This window comes from Antechinus flavipes, chromosome 4 (assembly GCF_016432865.1).
Source record: "Antechinus flavipes isolate AdamAnt ecotype Samford, QLD, Australia chromosome 4, AdamAnt_v2, whole genome shotgun sequence".
Classification (NCBI taxonomy): Eukaryota; Metazoa; Chordata; class Mammalia; order Dasyuromorphia; family Dasyuridae; genus Antechinus; species Antechinus flavipes.
In genome coordinates this window covers 283,424,453-283,444,679 of record NC_067401.1, presented here as the reverse complement: position 1 = coordinate 283,444,679, position 20,227 = coordinate 283,424,453, and the positions used below count along the sequence as shown (strand labels likewise).

Sequence of the window (20,227 nt, the reverse complement as noted above, 5' to 3'; positions counted from 1 at the left end):
ATGAGTTTAGGAAGTGGTTGGAAGAGGACAGTGCTAAGACATTGCATATTCATAAGTGTTTTAATAATTTTCAGGGGGCTTAGTGTTTTGTGGTGTACAATTTCTGTGTATTCTGGAAAGTCAGTGATATAAAAAACTCAGGTAACTAAATGAAGTTTTCTATCTGGTAGAATTCAGTCATTAGGGGACAGTACATAAGGAAAATCAGACATTCTTATACTAAGTTAGTCTTTGATCTAGAGAGGGCCTACTGTATGAATACTGAAACTGAATCCTCAGTTACACCCTTAAGAAAGTCATAAAGGAACTTTCAGGTCTGCATTTGGGCCACTAACAGAGTAGAGATGTTCATGCCCTGTTAGTGACTTTTGCAGCCTCGAAAGAATTTCGTTTTTATTAAACCAAGATCTTAAGAAAATAGACATTAATTTAAAAAAACAATTTTTTAGCTTTAACATTCTTACTATATTGAATGAAAGAACTTAATCTTTTTTTGTTTAGCAATATACATGATGCTATCATTGCCTGCTAATGTCTCTTTGTTGCTACTATATATATATTTATAATTTAATATATTATATAACATAATTTATAGTCTAGTCAGTTTTTTCTCCACTCTATTCTATGTTTGTATGTAGTTGATGGTATTCTTTCTGCCCCTGTAGCTAACTTCAAAAATTAAACATTAGGTTTGGCCTATTATATTCTTCCCTCTTCCACTAAAAACCAAAATAAACCAAAATTTTATTGTTTCAAATGTCCAGGGTACCTGAAGTCTAAAAGAGGAATTGCCTGTCACCCATTGCAAAAAATCAGAGGTTTTTACCTTATAATATTGTATCAGAAGAAAACCCAACTAAGAGAGGGGAGGGAAAAGGTTACCACTCTAGTAACTATTTCAAGGGACCAGGGTAGATAGGCCCTAAAAATAAGCCTTGGGGAAGCAGGGTGAAGGAGGAGGCTGCAGCTGGTAGAGTTAGGGCTCCAGTCCTCCTCTTTGTCTAGTCCTGTTGCTTTATGGGTACTGAAGATAACACACAAAATTTTAGTTAATTTGAAATTAAGGTTTTAGGAACCTGAAATAATAACTTCCACATATCAGTTGCCATCTTCCTTTCTGGGCAAAACATTCATAGAATAACATTTTTACTATACTTTTCTGAGATTCATGTTTTCTGGAGAGGTGCAATTGATATCAGCTTAGGTTTAGTAAAATAAAAATGAAATTATACATTTACATGTGTAACAACTAGCTTGTGTAAAAAGCAGTTTCGCAGTTAAAGCACTAAACTAATTAACAGTACCCTATTCAGGGCAGTAGTTCTGTGATGCCCAGTAGAGGCATGTTACTTGTTTCCTAAATCCTATATCTATAATCCTCCTTTCTCTCTGCTAACCTTCCCTTCCCTCTTACATCCCTGCATCTCCTCTTATAAACTCCTCCCCCTCCCCAGTAGAATTTAAGTTATTGAAGGGGAAAGGCTGTTTCATGTTTAGTTAAAACTAAATACATGTTTATTAAGTGTTTACTGAATGGAAACAAAAAGTGAGTTGATTGCTGGGGAGGGAGTAGAGTTAGGGACTTGAAGAGGTTTTGAGAATATGTGATAATATCTATGTGTGTATATATATAAATACATGCATACACATGCATATAAATTCTTTGAGAATAAGATAGTGTCAGCTTGGAACAGTGGAAACACTGGATCTGGAATCTGAAAATCTGGATTCCACTCTCAGCTGAGCTCTTAATACTTAGGTGGACAATTGGATAAGATTAACCCAATTTCCTGTGGAAAACTATGTGGGCATCAGGAGGAAGGATTTTAGTGTAGTCATGAAAGCTGTGTTTGGAATCTCTTAACTTCGACTGCTCATTTTCCAATATGAATACTTTATAAGGAGTTCATTATAAAATATAGGTCAAAAAAACATTAGCTTCAGTAAAATATAGATATCATGTATTAATGTTTTATGAAAAATGTTAATCAAGATGAAAACTTAGGTTCAGAGAGTTTAAATGCCTTACCAATTCCCACAATGCAGTACTAATAGAAATGCCAAGTTGTTTTTATTTTTCTGATTTACCTGTATTAACTCCCAATTCTTCATAAAATCTTAATTAGTTCTGAAATTCACAATATTAAAAGTTCTTTATATTATAGAATTTACTTGATAACATCTTTATCTATGACACATCTATGTATATGTATTTACATATGTATACACATACAAACACATAGCTATATCTATTCATTCACTCATTGGGACTTGATAAAAACTGAAAACATATTTGACAACTCACACTAGTCATCAGTTTATTTTACTTGATTGAACACATTTTTCTTTATATTTTTATGATTACAGATAATATTTCCATAAAAATTTTTGTGCATGTAGGTCTTTTCTTGCTGTCTATAACCTCCTTGGGATATACATGAGTATGGAAGTGGAATCTTTGGATCAAAGAAGTATTTAGCTTTTATTTCATTTCATTTATTCCATTGTATAATGAAAAGTCTCACCAACAATTAATTTTCCCATCTTTTAGCCTCTTTACTAGCTTGATGACTGGAAGTTTGATTTGCATTTTCTAAAATCAAGCTAGATACCTTGACAGATATAACCATAAAGAAATTGTAGCTATTTATGCTTCACATAGAGCCTGACACATAGTAGCTGCTTAATAAATGCTAATATAAGAAGACAAGGGAATCATACAATGGCACATACATGTGATCAATTCTAAGGGACTGTGTGAGAATGAAATGTTTACATGATAATAAGAGAAAAGTATTAAGTGTATTCTCAGGATGTGATTTTAAGGTCAAGCCAGGCCAGAGGGTCAGGGATGATTTGATCCTATTTTTAGGATTTTGGAAGAAATTAAAGGTAAGCCCATGTTGCTGGATTACATAAAGTATAGAGAAGGGTAAAGTTTAAGACTGGAAAGGTTTCCAAAAAAATGCAAAACAAAAGTTTTTATTTAATCCTGGAGGTAATAGCCAGTGGAGCTCATTGAATAAGGGTATATATATGGTCAAATATATAATTGAGAAAAATGAGAGGTGGACAAATTGGAGTAGGAAGAGAATCAAGGAACTGGTTTAGGAAAAGCATTACAGTACTTTAGGCGAGAGGTAAAGAGAACTTCATCTAGGGTTGTGGCAGTTTCAGTGGAGAAAAATGGGGCATATACAGGAAATGTTGTGAAGATAGAAAGGGTAAACCTCTAAACTTTGAGTAGCAAAGACTGGCTTTACAGAAACTTGATTGTCTTTGTACAAAGTAAAATGCTTAATGAGTGTTTGTTGCTTTGATTTTGGTTTATATTTTGTTTTACATTGTCATATAACAGCATGAAGCCTCAAATTATATGGATTATTTTTATTTTGATATGTGGTAGATAGCTTAAAAAACATTTGGCCTTGGGGGTTGAAATAATCCCTATATTGAAATGTAAAAATGATTTATAACAAACTCTTTGTGCAAGGAGGGAGAAAAAACACTTTAGATTATTCTATATATTCAAAATTGTAAAGTGCATTTTTCCCTGTTATGACACTCCATTTTTCAGATATTGAGAACTCAAAGGGAAAAAAACACCTTCTTTCTACAGCAATTTTTGTTATAATAGAGGAAGGTTTATTTTTTGAGAAGACCATAAAATGTTTAGTTATTGCTCTTGTCAGTCTTCAATTAAAAAGTGAAAAATGTAAACTTATTTAAATTTAAGCCCATTTAGGAAAATAAGAAAAAAGGAAGGTTAAGTTTATTGATGTGGGAATAAAATTACAATTTTCATATGGTTATTTCATTTATCTTGTATAGCCCATCTTATGATTTTCTTTTTATTCCTTATGTGATAGAGTTTTCCAGAGAAAGATCTTCTACATTGTCCATCCAAGGATACAGTTGAAGCCCATTTTATGTCTTGTATGAAAGAAGCTGATGCTTTAAAACATAAAAGTCAAGTCATCAATGAAATGCAGAAAAAGGATCATAAACAACTCTGGATGGGATTACAGAATGGTAAATATAGCACTATATACTGTTTGAAACCCTTTAGAAATTATTTCACTTTAATTTTTTTCATATTATTAAATTTATTTTAATTTAGAAGACAAAACAAATATCCAAACAAAAGTTTGTCTTTCTTCCCCAACCCATCCTGACCCCAATCAAGTAAGCAAAATGACAACAGAAGAGCAAGAATGTACCACTATGTAGTTTGGTCTGTGGGCTTTAACAACGTAGTACCATCGTTATTCATTTTATTTGACATGACTTTTTGTTGCCCCCTAATGTGTGAATTTCATAACTGTACACAGTATTATTTTATATCTGCTTTCTTCACTATATTTATATCAGTGAATTAAATTCAAATAGAAATACAAACCATACTTAAGAATCCTTGTGGGCCACATACTGACTTAGAAAAGCACTAATTGCTTTATTTTTTGTTCTATCATATTTTCGTTTATTTTGTTAAATATTTTAAATTAGATTTTAATCTGTTTTGGGCAGGCTGCATTGTATTTGAACACCTCTGTTCTATATCATTCTTTATGACTCTTTCATGTTTATTTGAGTTCTTTATATTTGTTCTAATTGTAGTGATATTCTCTTTGGTTTATGTACCATTATTTATTGAGACATTATCTAGTCATTGGTAAAAATGTATCCATCTCTTTGCCATTATTGATAGTCATTCCTTTGTATATTTTTGTAAAGAAAAAGTTTTTTTTTTTTATATCAACAATATCCTTAGGTTTAAGCTAAGCTTAACAATGTCATTTCTGGATCAAAGAGCGTGAAGTTTTGTAACTTAATTTGTGTGGCTCTGTGTTGTTTTCCAAAATAATTCTATTTCATAACTCCACCAAAAGTGACTTGTGTATCTCCTTTCTCACTAAACCTAGTAAGCATTTCTCCCCCATTTTTTATTCTTTGCCAATTTGATATATATATTTCTCTGGTTGTAATGTATTAGAACATCTTTTCAGGTGGTTGTTGATTGATTGTATTTTTTCTTTCATATTTCATTTGTTCACATCCTTTTACTATATCTTTTATGGGAATTGCTCTTGCCTTTAATAGAATCCGTTGTGTAAATACTACACTTTTATCAAAGTTGAGTAATGCAAAATTTTATTTCTTTGTCTTCTTTTTTTAACCATGTTGCTTTTATTTGTGAACAGTATTTCTTATTTTTACATAATTTGAAGTAATTATAATTAAAGTTTTAAAAAGTGTTCTGTAGAAGCTGATCTATTAGGTTTTTTTTCCCCCATCCACATTTATGAAAGATATAATTTTATATTCCTCTCTTCTTTTATTATGTTTTTTTTATGTTTAGATTATTTTTCCATTTGGAATTTACTGTGGTATATCACATAAGATACGTGTTTAAATTCATTTTCTGTGAAACTACAATCCAGTATTCCTACAGATTTTGGTGAATAATGAGTTCCTTCCCCAGTAATTTATGTTTTGTTTTGTTTTTTTTTTTTACTTGTAACTTTTTATTGACAGAACATATGCCTGGGTAATTTTTTACCACATTATCCCTTGCACTCACTTCTGTTCCAACTTTTCCTTTACTCCTTCCATTCCCTCTCCTAGATGGCAAGCAGTCTTATACATGTTAAATATGTTGGTATATCCTAGATACAATATATGTGTACAGAAGCGAACAGTTCTCTTGTTGCACAGGAAGAATTGGATTCAGAAGGTAAAAATAACCTAGGGGAAAAAAACAAAAATGCAAACCATTTATACTCATTTCCTAGTGTTCTTTCTTTGAGTATAGCTGCTTCTGTCCATCGTTGATCAACTGGAACTGAATTAGATCTTCTCTTTGTTGAAGATATCTACTTCCATCAGAATATATCCTCATTCAGTATCATTGTTGAAGTATATAATGATCTCCTGGTTCTGCTCATTTCACTTAGCATCAGTTCATGTAAATCTCTCCAAGGCTCTTTGTATTGATCCTGCTGGTCATTTCTTACAGAATAATAGTATTCCATAACATTCATATACCACAATTTACCCAACCATTCTCCAATTTTTGGCATCCATTCATTTTCCAGTTTCTAGCCACTACAAACAGGGCTGCCACAAACATTTTGGAACATACAGGACCCTTTCCCTTCTTTAGTATTCAATAGTAGCACTTGCTGGATCAAAGGGTATGCACAATTTGATAACTTTTTGGGCATAATTCCAGATTGCTCTCCAGAATGGTTGGATTTGTTCACAACTCCACCAACAATGCATCATTGTCCCAGTTTTCCTGCATCCTTTTCAACATTCATCATTATTTTTTCCTGTCATCTTAGCCAATCTGACAGGTGTGTAGTGGTATCTCAGAGTTCTCTTAATTTGCATTTCTCTGACCAATAGTGATTTGGAACATTCATATGAGTGGAAATTCTTTCATATGAGTGGAAATAGTTACAATTTCATCATCTGAAAATTGTCTGTTCATATCCTTTAACCATATATCAATTGGAGAATGGCTTGATTTCTTATAAATTAGAGTCACTTCTCTATATATTTTGGAAATGAGGCCTTTATCAGAACCTTTAACTGCAAAGATGTTTTCCCAGTTTGTTGCTTCCCTTGTAATATTGTTTGCATTAGTTTTGTTTGTTCAAAGGCTTTTCAATTTGATATAATCAAAATTTTCTATTTTTTGATCAATAATGATCTCTAGTGTTCCTTTGGTCACAAATTCCTTCCTCCTCCACAAGTCTGAGAGGTAAACTATCCTATGTTCCTCTAATTTATTTATGATCTTGTTCTTTATGCCTAAGTCATGGACCCATTTTGATCTTATTTTGGGATATAATGTTAAGTGTGGGTCTGTGCCTAATTTCTGCCATACTAATTTCCAGTTTTCCCAGCAGTTTTTGTCAAATGATGAATTCTTATCCCAAAAGTTGGGATCTTTGGGTTTGTCAAACACTAGATTGTTATAGTTGACTATTTTGTCTTGTGAACCTAACCTATTCCACTGAGCAACTAATCTATTTCTTAGCCAATACCAAATGGTTTTGGTGACGGCTGCTTTATAATATAGTTTTCAATCAGGTACAGCTAGGCCACCTTCATTTGATTTTTTTTTTCATTAATTCCCTTGAAATTCCCGACCTTTTGTTCTTCCACATGAATTTTGTTGTTATTTTTTCTAGGTCATTAAAATAGTTTCTTGGGAGTCTGATTAGTATAGCACTAAATACATAGAGTAGTTTAGAGGGTATTGTCATCTTTATTATATTTGCTCAGCCTATCCAAAAGCACTTCATATTTTTCCAGTTATTTAAATATGACTTTATTTGTGTGGAAAGTGTTTTGTAATTGTGCTCATATAATTCCTGACTTTACTTTGGTAGATAGATTCCCAAATATTTTATGCTGTCGACAGTTATTTTGAATGGAATTTTATGTGGATTTATTTTGTATCCTGCAACTTTGCTAAAATTATAAATTATTTCTAATAGCTTTTTAGTAGAATTCTCTGGAGTTATCTAAGTATATCATCATATCATCTGCAAAGAGTCATAGTTTGGTTTCCTCATTACCTTCTCTGATTCCTTTAATCTCTTTCTCGGCTCTTATTGCAGAGGCTAGCTTTTCTAATACAATATTGAATAATAATGGTGATAGTATGCAACCTTGTTTCACTCCTGATCTTACTGGGAAAGGTTCCAGTTTTTCCCCATTACATATGATGCTTATTGACGGTTTTAAATATATCCTCATGACTATTTTAAGGAAAAGTCCATTTATTCCTATCCTCTCAAGTGTTTTTATTAGGAATGGATGTTGTGGACAGCTAGGTGGTGCAGTGGATAAAGCACTAGCCCTGAAGTCAGGAGGACCTGAGCTCAAATCTGATCTCAGACATTTAACACTTTCTAGCTGTGTGACCCTGAGCAAGTCACTTAACCCCAATTGTCTCAGCAAAAAAAAAAAAAAAAGGAATGGATGTTGGATTTTTCTGCTTTTTCTGCATCTATTGAGTTGATCATATGGTTTTTGTTAATTTGGTTATTGATATAGTCAATTATGCTAATAGTTTTCCTAATATTGAACCAACCCTACATGTCTGGTGTAAATCCTACTTGGTCATAGTGTAATATCCTGGGGATGATTTTCTGTAATCTTTTTGCTAATGTTTTATTTAAGATTTTAGCATCAATATTCATTAGGGAGATTGGTCTATAATTTTCTTTCTCTGTTTTCAACCTACCTGGTTTGGATATCAGTACCATATCTGTGTCATAAAAGGAATTTGGTAGGACTCCTTCAATTCCTATTTTTTCAAATAGTTTAAAAAGCATTGGAGTTAATTGTTCTTTAAATGTTTGGTAGAATTCACATGTAAATCCATCTGGTCCTGGGAATTTTTTCTTAGGGAGTTGGGTAATAACTTGTTCTATTCTTTTTCTAAAAATAGGACTATTTAGTCTATTTACTTCTTCCTCTGTTAATCTGGGCAAGCTATATTTTTGAAGGTATTCTTCCATTTCATTTAAATTGTTGAATTTATTGGCATAAATTTGGGCAAAGTAACTCCTAATTATTGCTCTAATTTCCTCTTCATTAGTGGCGAGTTCTCCCTTTTCATTTTTAAGACTAACAATTTGATTTTCCTTTTTCCTTTTTTTAATCAGATTTATTAAGAGTTTGTCTATTTTGTTGGTTTTTTCATAGAACCAACTCTTAGTTTTACTAATTCAATAGTTTTTTTTTTTTTACTTTCAATTTTATTGATCTCTCCTTTTGTTTTTAGAATTTTAAGTTTAGTGTTTGACTGGGGGTTTTTAATTTGTTCCTTTTCTAGCATTTTTAATTGCAAGCCCAATTTATTGTCTTTCTCTTTCTCTATTTTATGCAAGTAGGCCTCTAGAGAGATCAAATTTCCCCTTGTTACCGCTTTTGCTGCATCCCCCACATTTTGGTATGATGTCTCATTATTGTCATTTTCTTAGGTGAAGTTATTATGTCTGTGATTTGCTGTTTCACCCAATCATTCTTTAGTATGAGATTATTTAGTTTCCAATTATTTTTTGGTCTATTTTCCCCTGGCTTTTTATTGAATGTAATTTTCATTGCATCATGGTCTGAAAAGGATGCATTTACTATTTCTGCCTTACTGCATTTGAGTTTGAGGTTTTTATGCCCTAATATATGGTCAATTTTTGTATAGGTTTCATGAACTGCTGAGAAGAAAGTGTATTCCTTTCTGTCTCCATTACGTTTTCTCCAGAAATCTTTCATATCTAACTTTTCCAGTATTCTATTTACCTCTTTGACTTCTTTCTTATTTATTTTGTGGTTTGATTTATCGAATTCTGAGAGTGCAAGGTTGAGATCTCCCACTATAATAGTTTGCTGTCTATTTCTTCTTGCAGCTCTCTTAATTTCTCTTTTAAGAATTTAAATGCTATACCACTTGGTACATATATGTTTAATACTGATATTGCTTCATTGTCTATAGTACCCTTTAGCAAGATATAGTGCCCTTCCTTATCTCTTTTAATTAGATCAATTTTTGCTTTTGCTTGATCTGAGATGAGGATGGCTACCCCTGCTTTTTTGATTTTACCTGAAACATAGTAGATTCTGCTCCAACCTTTTACCTTTACTCTGTATGTATCACCCTGTTTCAGGTGTGTCTCCTGTAAACAACATATTGTAGGATTCTGGCTTTTAATCCATTCTGCTAACTGCTTCCTCTTTATGGGGGAGTTTACCCCATTCACATTTTTGGTTAAAATGACCAATTCTGTATTACTTGCCATCTTCTTAACCCCTGTTTATTATGCTTTTCTCCTTTCCTTCCTGCTTACCCCCCTCCCTAGTATTAAACTTGTGAGTACCACTTGCTTCTCACAGCCCTCCCTTTTTAGTATCCCTCTCCCAACCTTAGAGTTCCTCCCCCTATCTTACCCTTTTCCTCACAATTTCTGTATTCCTTTCCACTTAGCTTACTCCTTCCCTTTTCACTTTTCCCCTCCCACTTTTCAATGGGTGAGAGAAGTTTCACCGTAAATCGAATATGTCTAATATTTTTCTATTTAAGCCAGTTCTGATGGCAGTAAGATACACACTATGTTTATCCCCCTCCATTATTTCTTTCAGATATAATAGGTTTCCTTTTCCTCTTCGTGAGATGTAGTACTCCACTTTATCTTTTTCCAGGTACAATTTCCTTTCTACCTCTATTTTCTAGAACAAAGTATACATGTGTTCTTTATATATCTTTATAGCAGAAATATAGTTCCCAAGATTTCTTTTTACCTTTTTAGGTTTCTCTTGAGTTCTGTATTTGTAGATCAAACTTTTTGTTTAGTTCTGGTTTTTTCATCAAAAACAGTGAAATTCATTTATTTTGTTGAATATCCATCTTCTTCCTTGGAAAGATGCTCATTTTGGCTGGGTAAGTTATTTTTGGCTGCATACCAAGTTCTTTAGCCTTTCAGAAGATCGTATTCCAGGCCCTTAGATCCTTTAATGTGAACATTGCTAGATCCTGAGTAATCCTTATTATGGCTCCTCTATATTTGAATTGATTTTTTCTAGTAGCTTGCAGTATTTTTTTCTTCGTCTGATAGTTCTGGAATTTGGCCACTATATTTCTTGGTGTTTTGATTTTAGGATCCCTTTCAGTAGGTGATCGATGAATTCTTTCAATTTCTATTTTACCTTCTGTTTCTATAATTTCTGGGCAGTTCTCTTTGATAATTTCCTGGAAAATAGTGTCCAGGCTCTTTTTTTTTTTTTTTTAATCATATTTTTCAGGGAGTCCAATAATTCTCAGATTGTTTCTCCCAGATCTATTTTCCAGGTCTGTTGTTTTCCCAAGAAGGTATTTGACATTTTTTTTTTCCATTGTTTTTTTTTTTTTTTTTTGGTTTTGCTTGACTGATTCTTGGTGTCTCCTTGAGTCATTCAATTCCATTTGTTCGATTCTGATTTTCAATAAAGTATTTTCTTCACTCACTTTTTTTTATGTCTTTTTCTAATTGTCCAATTGAGTTTTTAAGTGAGTTGTTTTATCCTATGGAATTTTTTTCCATTTTGCCAATTTTATTTGTTAGAGAGCTATTTTCTTTTTCCAGTTCACTAATTCTGTTTTTCAAGGATTTGATTTCTTTATCCACTCTATCTTTAAATGAGTGGGATGACTTATCCAGACTCTCTTGCCAAGCTTCCCTTTCCTTTTCCCATTTTTCTTCCAGCTCTCTTGTGAGAGTCTTTTAAATTTCTTCTATGAGAGTCTCATGTGTTGAGAACCAGATCATATCCCACTTTGGGGATTCATCTGGAGACTGTCTGTTTTTGGTCTCCTCAGGGTTTAAAGTCTGCTCTCTATCCATATAGAAGCTGTCAGTGGTTAAGGTCTGTTTATATTTTTTGCTCATTTTGTCAGAGAAGAATCAAAGAAGATAAACTAGCAGGAAAAAAAAAACAAATCTGTCTGCTTTTTTGGGGGGGTTGAGGGACTAGATGGTGTTACTGAGCTTCCTCTACAGACTGCAGGGGCAGCAGCGAGGCACTAGCAGGACAGCAATGGCTGCACTGCATCTGTGCTCTGAGACTCTTGAGAACGTGCTGAGACACTGCAGGTAGGTGTGGCCAGTCCTGAGAGAGACCCTAGCTTTTTCCGGGTCTTCATCCCTTGTGTTTTTAGCTTCTCTGCTTGTCTACTGGCTTGCTGCCAGGGCAAAGTAATCAATATTATGCTAAAGCTCTCCCCGCAGAGCCGGCTGAGATCACACCCTACCCGCCCTCACTGCCGCTTGCCCTCAGCCTGTGCCCCGTCTAACCGTCCCCTCGAGCAAAAACAGACCTTTTCTAATGAATTTCAAGGATGTCTTCTGTTGGTAATTATTTGGGGGGTGGGGGTTCAGTCAAGCACTAATTCTGAGGCTTGTCATGAAATAAATTCTGAGAGAAAATGTGGAGCTTGAGTATAGATGTGTGCGTCCTCTCTGCCATCTTGGCCAGAAGTCTCCCACCCAATCAGTAATTTATGTTCTTAAGTTTATCATATGCTATATTGTCATATTCATTTCTTTCAGACTCTTAGTTATGTTTTCTACTCATTTAATTTGCTGGGGTTTTTGGTTTTTTAAAATTTTTACCAGATAATTTGGAAAATTTGCTGTTTTCAGACATAACTTGAGATCTAGTAATACTATTAACCCTTCATGTTTACCTTAAAAAAAAAAAAAAAAACCTTTCCCTTGGATGTTTTTGCTCTTTTGTTCTTTATTAATTCTGTCAGTTTTTAAAAATTAAATTGGTACATTAAATATAGAGATAAATTTGGATTATTTTTCATTGAATTAGCCTAGCTTAGGCATGAAAATCAAATACCTCTTTATTTATTTAGATGTTTATTTTTTAAAATATTTTTTCACATCTGTCCTTCCTATTTGTAACCCTTTCCCAGTAGAGGAGCAACAAACAAAACCCTCACAAAGACACATAATCCAATAAAACAACTTCCCATGTTGATCATGTCCATGTATGTGTGTGTCTGTCTGTCTGGCTAAGTATGTTTCTCATTTTAAGTACATCATTGCTGTGGTTTGGCAGGAAGTAAGTGGTATGATTCACTTTTATTTTTCTGGACTCATGATTTATCTTTGCATTGATCAGAGTTCTGATGTTTTTTGAAGTTGTTTTTCCCTATAATGTTGTCATTGTGGAAATTCTCTTAGATTTGCTCATTTTATTCTGTTTCAGATCATAAAAGTCTTTGCAGTTTCCACTGAAATTGTCCATTTTGTCATTCTATTGACATAATATTTCTTATTCATGTATCATAATTCGTTTAGTGTTCCTTGATTTACAGTTTGGGGCTGCCATGAAAAGAGGTGCTTTAATTACAGGATGTACCAAGTTATGCAGTTTTAAGTATTAATAGCTTAACTAACTTAGCTTGATTAACTAATAGCTATTGTTTTTCTCTTCTTTCATATTTGTCCATCTGATCTTATTTTTTAATCCATAAAAAATTGTTTTGTACTTGTATTTATGTAAATCTGATATATATTTTGGTAGGTTAACTTCCAGATATGTAATGCATTTTGTTGTAATTTGAAATTGCATTTTTATTTCTATTGAGTTTTTTCCAGTTTTTACTGGTATTATAAAGAAATATCTAGTGACTAATGATTGATTGAAAAGAAATATGATGTTCATTTGTTGAATGGTAAGAGAATGGTGCTTTTCAGTTTTGCCCCCGTTAAGTACTTAGTTTTGGCACATATATAAAACTAGAGAACACCCAGTAAATAAATTATTTTGGGTGTCTATTCTATTACTTGCAGTGTTGACAGCCAATGCAAATCAGATATTAGAACATTTGGAGGAGTGTGTGTGTGTGTGTGTGTACACATGTAAAAATTTTTAAATGGTTTCCCACTGCTTACTAAATTGTTGTTTGTCCATAGTGATTGAATAAGGCTAAAATGACATTATATTGGGATCAATGTACAGTGTGTATAGCTGTGGCTGATCAGGCCAATATGAACTTAGAAGACTCTACCACAATTGGGCACAAATAGTTCACAGGGTGAACATTTGGGATGGAGATGTCTCTAAATTTGAATTTCTTTTGAGCTACTGATCTGTTTTGCTTATAGATTGTAGCTCCTTCTTTGATGAGGGCATGCATGCTATGCTAGACAGTTCTGTGCCAATTTCTCCCATGTCTCATAATCAATATCGAAGTTCTTTAGAGAGACCTTGATAAAGCATAAGGAACTGACTGGTAGCTTGTGTTGATAATATGGTGTTTTGTGCTTGCTTAGCCAAACTACTGCTCTCCACAACTTACCTCTTTGTGCCTTTTTTCATGCTTCCCTCAGGTCTTCATGCCAGTGCTATTTCCTCTGTTGAGCCTTATCTGATCCCTTACCACTAACTTCACAAGAAAGTGTTCCTCATCAGATTACTTATTTTGGCTACCTCTATCCTTTGCACTTATTTTACTTATGTGGTCTTGTATGCATTACAAGTTTCCTTAGTTTAGGGATTATCAAAGAACTTTTATATCCACTATGCTACTAGGTATAATAACCTTTTGTCTGTCTCTGGTGTTAAAGGAAGATTTTTAGAATACTCATGAATGAAGGAAAATCTCTTCAGATGATGTTAGATAGTTTAGATAAAGACATGGAACTTGGAATAAGAGAAAGGAAAAATTAAAACTAACTGATTTGACTGTGGTGTGGAGCTACTGGGAGAAGCATTATAAATATGTAAATAAAAATACTTTTTTTTTTAAGTCTTGAAATTGAGTTTTGATGTTGATATTGAATATCATAGAACTGTCATAAAGAGCAAGAACATCTAAGGGAGTGTTTTGAAAAGGAATAGTCAAAATTAGAAAAGACCTTTTGGATTAATTTTTAGTAGGTTGGAGTTGTACAATTTCTATGTAGAGAATGTTGAAGGTATTGTCTGCCTTGATAAAATTTCAAAGAAGTTCTCAGATTTTGTTACTACTGTTAAGAGAAAAGGGTAGCAGAATATAATATGCAAGCAACTATGTATAAATAAGTTACTTACAGGTTAAATTAGAGTTCATTTCAGTGAGAACTTACATTAAGGGGAACTGAGGAAGCCTTCTTACAGAAGGAAAGCTTTTAACTGAGAGTTGAATGAAACCAAATAATTCTTTATTTGGATTTATATTTGCAAATTAACTTTTTATTATTAGGAAAATTTTTCCTTAAAACAACAACCAGTAATTTATGTTATATGAAAAAGCCAAAGGTTATTTTCTAACTTTTGGTTAGTTATAGATGAAAATCTGTCAAAGTTGTGACAGAGCAGATGGCACAGTTCTTTTGATAAGAAGGGCACCTGTCTTTAGAACATAACAACTAAATGAAAAGTTTAAACATTTTTGAATACTTTCAAATGCTAATTTTAATTTCCCAGACCTCTGTGAAAGAGAAATAAGTAAAGCTTATGAAACTAAGAAAACTCTTTTAAGACATCCTGAGTCTTTCAGTGTGTTTTTATAGGTTTTCATTTTAGATCTAACGATTTTTAACCTCCCTCTGAAACATGGTTGATGACCACAAAAAAGAAAAGAAAGTACCATTTGTATTAGCAACAAGGCAGTTATCACTACATCTGCAGTTTGGTTTTTCTATGAAACTTCAAGCAATTTTCTTAAAATCTTTCTTACTTTTTCAGAAGCTGTTTCTTTAAGTTTTATTAGAGAATTTCTTTCAAATTCCACTAACCCAGTGTAAAACTCATACATTTTACCTTATTTCTATAAATGCAAAATTTCAGATTTGAACAACAACAAAAAGAAGAGTTAAAGCAGGTTGTTCAGTTAAGCCAAGGTTTAATTGAGGTGCACAATCAAAAAGACATACAACCTTTCAGTTGTCACTGAAGATTTTTTCTAATAGGGAAATCAATCTATGATAGTTTGGCATCCTCATTCAGAATAAGAGGTGATTTCTAGAATGTGTGATTAATCAAAAATGATTCAAAAGTTGTGTTGTTTGAAATTTAAGAAACTTGCTTTCACAGCTGTGAATTGTTGAATTGAGTTTGAGACTTGATTAGGTAAAGTGCTAAGAATAGATGTAAAACCCAAAGGTCTAATTTTAAGAATCCCCACTTTTCTTTGAAAAATTAGGATTCAGTTCAGTACAAATAGCATTTATTAAGCAATTATTATTGGAAGGCCTTCTAGTAGACAGGCCCCATAGATCAGAAAACAAATAATTCTTGTGCTTAAGCATTTTTATTCTTTGGATGGATTTTCCAAATACATAAATACATATATACATATATAGTTTATATATACATAAATAAATATAAAGTAAATGCCAAGGTGGGATTAATTTTTTGCAAATGAAATTCTGGCTGTTAGGAATGTCATTACTTTAAAAAAAGAAAAGAAAATTTTAATTTAAATTTTTAAATTTAGATTACAACTTTATAAGGGCATAAACATTGACACTGACTGGAGTGATCAGCGAAAGCCTCATTTAGGAAGTGGCTTCTTTGTTATGCTTTGGAGGAAACTAGGAGTTCTTAGAAGTAGAAGTGAGGAAGGAGTACATTCTAGTCACAGAATCAGGAGATGGAATTGCACATATAGGGAATAGGTAGCAGACCAGTTAGACTGTAATAGAGAAATTGTGAAGAAAATGATAAAAGATTAGAATGATATGTTGAACTATAATCATAGAGTTCTAGACAAATGATTGTGTTTCATTTTAGAGCCAGTGAAAATTTATTATTGTCTATCATAGTACCTATCTTTTAAAATATTAGGTTAGCAACTGGTAAATTCAAAAGGAGAGACATTGGAAGTTGGAGGACCAGTTAGAAGGCCATTGAAATGGTCTGGGAAAGGTAATGAGGACCTGAATTAGTATACAGTCTCTGTGACTGGATTTAGGAGACATGTAGAAATGTTATGGAAGTAGACTCGGCAAGATTTATCATGTGAATTTGTGATCATTTACCAAGGTATGAGATTGTTGAGGTGGTGAGAAATAAAGGTGTCAAAAATGATGAAAAAGGGAAATTTGAAGAAGATTTTTTTTTTTTAAACATGAGTATCATTTAGATATGTTTGAGTTTGAGATGCCAATCTGACATCCATGTGAAGTTCAGTCAGCAGTTGGTAATATATATGTTGCTGAATATATAAATTTGAGAGTCATCTGTTTAAAGATAATAATTGCAATTGCTTCCCTAGAAGCTGATGAGATCACCAAGATGAGTATATAAGAAAAAAGATACATCCTAATATTCCAGGAAGACAAGCAAAAGATAAATTGAGTTAGTTTTGTTTTAATTTGTTTTCTGAGATTTGTTATCTTTTCGTTATACCAACTTTCCAAGAGCAGACCTAGTATTTTTTATTTGTTATTCTTGCTATGAACATATTTTTTTAAAAAATTTTGTTTTCCTTTTTGTATTCCTTTTTTTGAAAGTAGCTTATTTGGAGGTCCTGTTGTCTTATATATATGTACATACACATACAGCTCTTAATTTTTTGGTATGTAGCTTTCAATTTCCTTCCTTCTCTGAATTCTTCAGCCCTTTTTGCATTTATCAAACAGCCAGTAAATATTTTTAGGTATCTTCTTTGTGCCAGACACTGTTCTAAATGCTTGAAATTTAATTAATTAAAAAAGACTTTGACCTTAAGAAGCTTACAATCTAATGAAGATAGAAAACACACAAAAGAAGGGGAAGGGAAATACCAAAGGGTACCTGGCTTGGGGGAATCTTGTTCTGAGAGATCTGAAACCAAATTATTTTAGTGATTTCATTGGATTGCCATTAAATAAGTAGAAATATGCAAGACTGGGTTATGCCAAGAGAAGAAGCACCTAAAGAGGTGGTTGTTGTGTTTGTCCTTCGTTCTCAAAGGGGATCATGACTTCAGTGAATTGGATTTGAGTAAAAGGGGTGTGCAAGGTCACTTGCCTCAATTTCCCCTCCAGAGCCGTCTAGCTCCAGTGCCAAGATATAGATCAGGAAGGTTGGAAATGGCCCGGGATACAGTGGGAGACCTTGGCTTTTTAAGCTAAGGCCTCTAACAGGTCTCAGTTTGACCAAGGCAAAACTCAAGTCAGTGATTAAGGCTGGGTAAGAAAAGAGGTAAATAATGGCCTTTTTAATCTACTCAACAACAACAAAAAAAATCTGAAAGGGATTATCTAGTTAAAAAAAAAATAATCAGTCTGGGAGAGAAAAGACCCACTGTGAGCTAATCCAGGGCCCAAACTGTGAATAAGTGGGACTTGGAGTAGGATCAATTGTTGGTGTTCTTGAAAGGTTTTAGTATATATGCAAATAAGAATAATAGAAAGTAACTTGAATGTTTATCTCCAGTACTAGTTTATCTAGTTGAAGGGGGTATAGGAATCATTGAAGGCATCATGAAAGAAACAGATCTAACCCTTTAAAAAAGCAACTGTTTCTTCATACATGCACAGAATACACCACTTTCTCACTTATGCAAGACTAGACTCTCTTATCTTCCTTTAAGAATAAGATCAATGAAATCCAAAAACAGACCGTGTGTATATGGGAGCATGCGTAATCAAGTAGGTTTGGATTTTTAAAATTGATTTCCATTCTTTCCCTTTGATTCTTTTCCCCTTTTCTACAATGAGTAGGACTCATTCTCTCTGAATTAAAAAATAATGGCTTGCCCTTGGAATCAACAAAATTGCTTGAACAAAATTGAAGAAACCAACAAATAATTGATAAACAATTGTTAATCATAAAGGATGATAAACTGGAATGTAACTTCTAGGATTTCCTAAATCCAGATTTTCTAGTTTGTGTAATATTTACTACAATAATATTTTTTAGAGAAACTTATTAGGTTTACTATTCAGTTTTTAAAAGGTAACTGGTTTCTTTTTTTCCCATTATAACTCTTGTTAGAATATTCTTTCCTTGAAGATAGGACTTGGATTTCATCCCATCTCTAAGTGGGAAGGATATAAATGATATTATTTGAAGAAAAGGCTCACTTTCTTATCCTTTAAAACTTGGGCTTAGTTTTGATTTTTCTTAAATCCTTAGAGTAAAAAAAAAAAGTTATACTATTAAAAAACAATTTAATAGTTTACTTTTTAGTTTAAAAAGTGTTTGAAACTCTAACTTATGGTATTTGATATGTTATGTAACCTTTGACAACTTATTTTATCTTTTTAATCCTTGGTTTCTTCATTTGTAAAATGAAAGGATGGTAATATTCATTAAGTATCTCCTATTATATTATACCTGGCATTGACTATATAAAGTCTTTTCTAGATATAACATTCCTTGATTCCATATGGTTAAAATTCTACATAAGTAATGTTGATCTCATAATTAAACATTTATTTATTAAGTGCAGGGTACTGGTAAGATACTGAGTTTATTTTATAGAGAATAAAGGATGTACATTAGTAAAGATTTCTTTTTCTCGAGGTCTGTTAATTTTTATAATTTTTAACAAACATGAATTATGCAAAGAAAAGCAGCAAAAGATTGTGAACTTTTATTATGTATCTTTTTATTAAATCTGTGTTACTATAATATTCTTTCTTAGTTGACGTTGAATTGCTGTTATTGTTCCTCATCTTCAGGACCATTCTTGGAGTCCCAAGAATGTCTTTTAAAATTATTAAATTCTGGGGCAGCTAGGTAGTGCAGTGAATAAAGCACCAGCCCTGAAGTCAGGAGGACCTGCATTCAAATGTGACCTCAAACAACACGTCCTAGTTGTGTGATCCTGAGCAAGTCACTTAACCTCAATTGCTTCAACAACAACAACAAAATTGTTAAATTCTGTGTTACTGTTATTTTGCCATAATTTTGGCAATATAGTTATTAATATGTCTTAATGAATTAAAGAAATACAACTAAGCAGTACATTGGAAACCCAAAGTATCATTTTCAGTCATAGTTAAATGGAAGAAATATAGCTGACTAAACCAAGCTACATTTAAAAAAAAAAAAGTTTCACCTATAAAGAAGTTGAAAATTAGTTATTTCTTATAAATACTTAACATTAATCTATAATGGAATTATCACTGCAAACATTAATAAATTCAAGTCACTATGCTAAGTGTTGGGGTTCCATAGAGAGACAAATAAGTCCATTTTCTTCCATTTTTAATAAGAGACAAAACAAGCACACTATGTATTGTGTGGAATTGGATCTAATTTCATAGAGAAGATACTGAGGGGAGTGTGGAAAGGCCTCTTACAGAATGTAGAATTTGAGCTGAAATTTGAAGGAAAGCAGAAGGCAGCAAAGGTAACCGTTCTCTGAACAGTAAAGAGACCAATGTCACATCATAAACATAAGAGGGGACTATTGCAGTATAGGAATGGAAAGGAAAAAGGGGTCAAGGTGTAAAGGGCGTTAAAGAACAAACATGATTTGATCTAGGAGGTAATTAGAGCCACTGGAGTTTAACACATACAAAGTGACATGATCAGAATTGGTCTTCAGGAAAATCACATTGGTAACTAAGTGAAGGAAGGATTAGAGTGGGAAAAGACTTGAGACATGGAGACCAGTAGACTTTTATAACAATCTCAGCATGAGGTTATAAGGGCAAGAAAATTGCCAGATAACTCACATATAAAGGTTTATTTTGTTTTCTTGATCCAGTGTGATATAATACTATTTTGTAATTGGATAAAA

At 32.8% G+C, this 20,227-nt stretch overlaps 1 protein-coding gene across 3 annotated transcripts in view; it reads left to right on the top strand.

Annotated features, from left to right (window-relative positions):
* ATG5 (autophagy related 5) overlaps positions 1-20,227 on the top strand; it is a 134,860-nt gene that overhangs the window by 31,093 nt on the left and 83,540 nt on the right. For all 3 annotated transcript variants that reach the window (XM_051997469.1, XM_051997472.1, XM_051997470.1), the window contains one exon: positions 3,870-4,032. In XM_051997469.1, the coding sequence (XP_051853429.1) occupies positions 3,870-4,032 (163 nt within the window). The remainder of the gene's footprint in view (positions 1-3,869; positions 4,033-20,227) is intronic.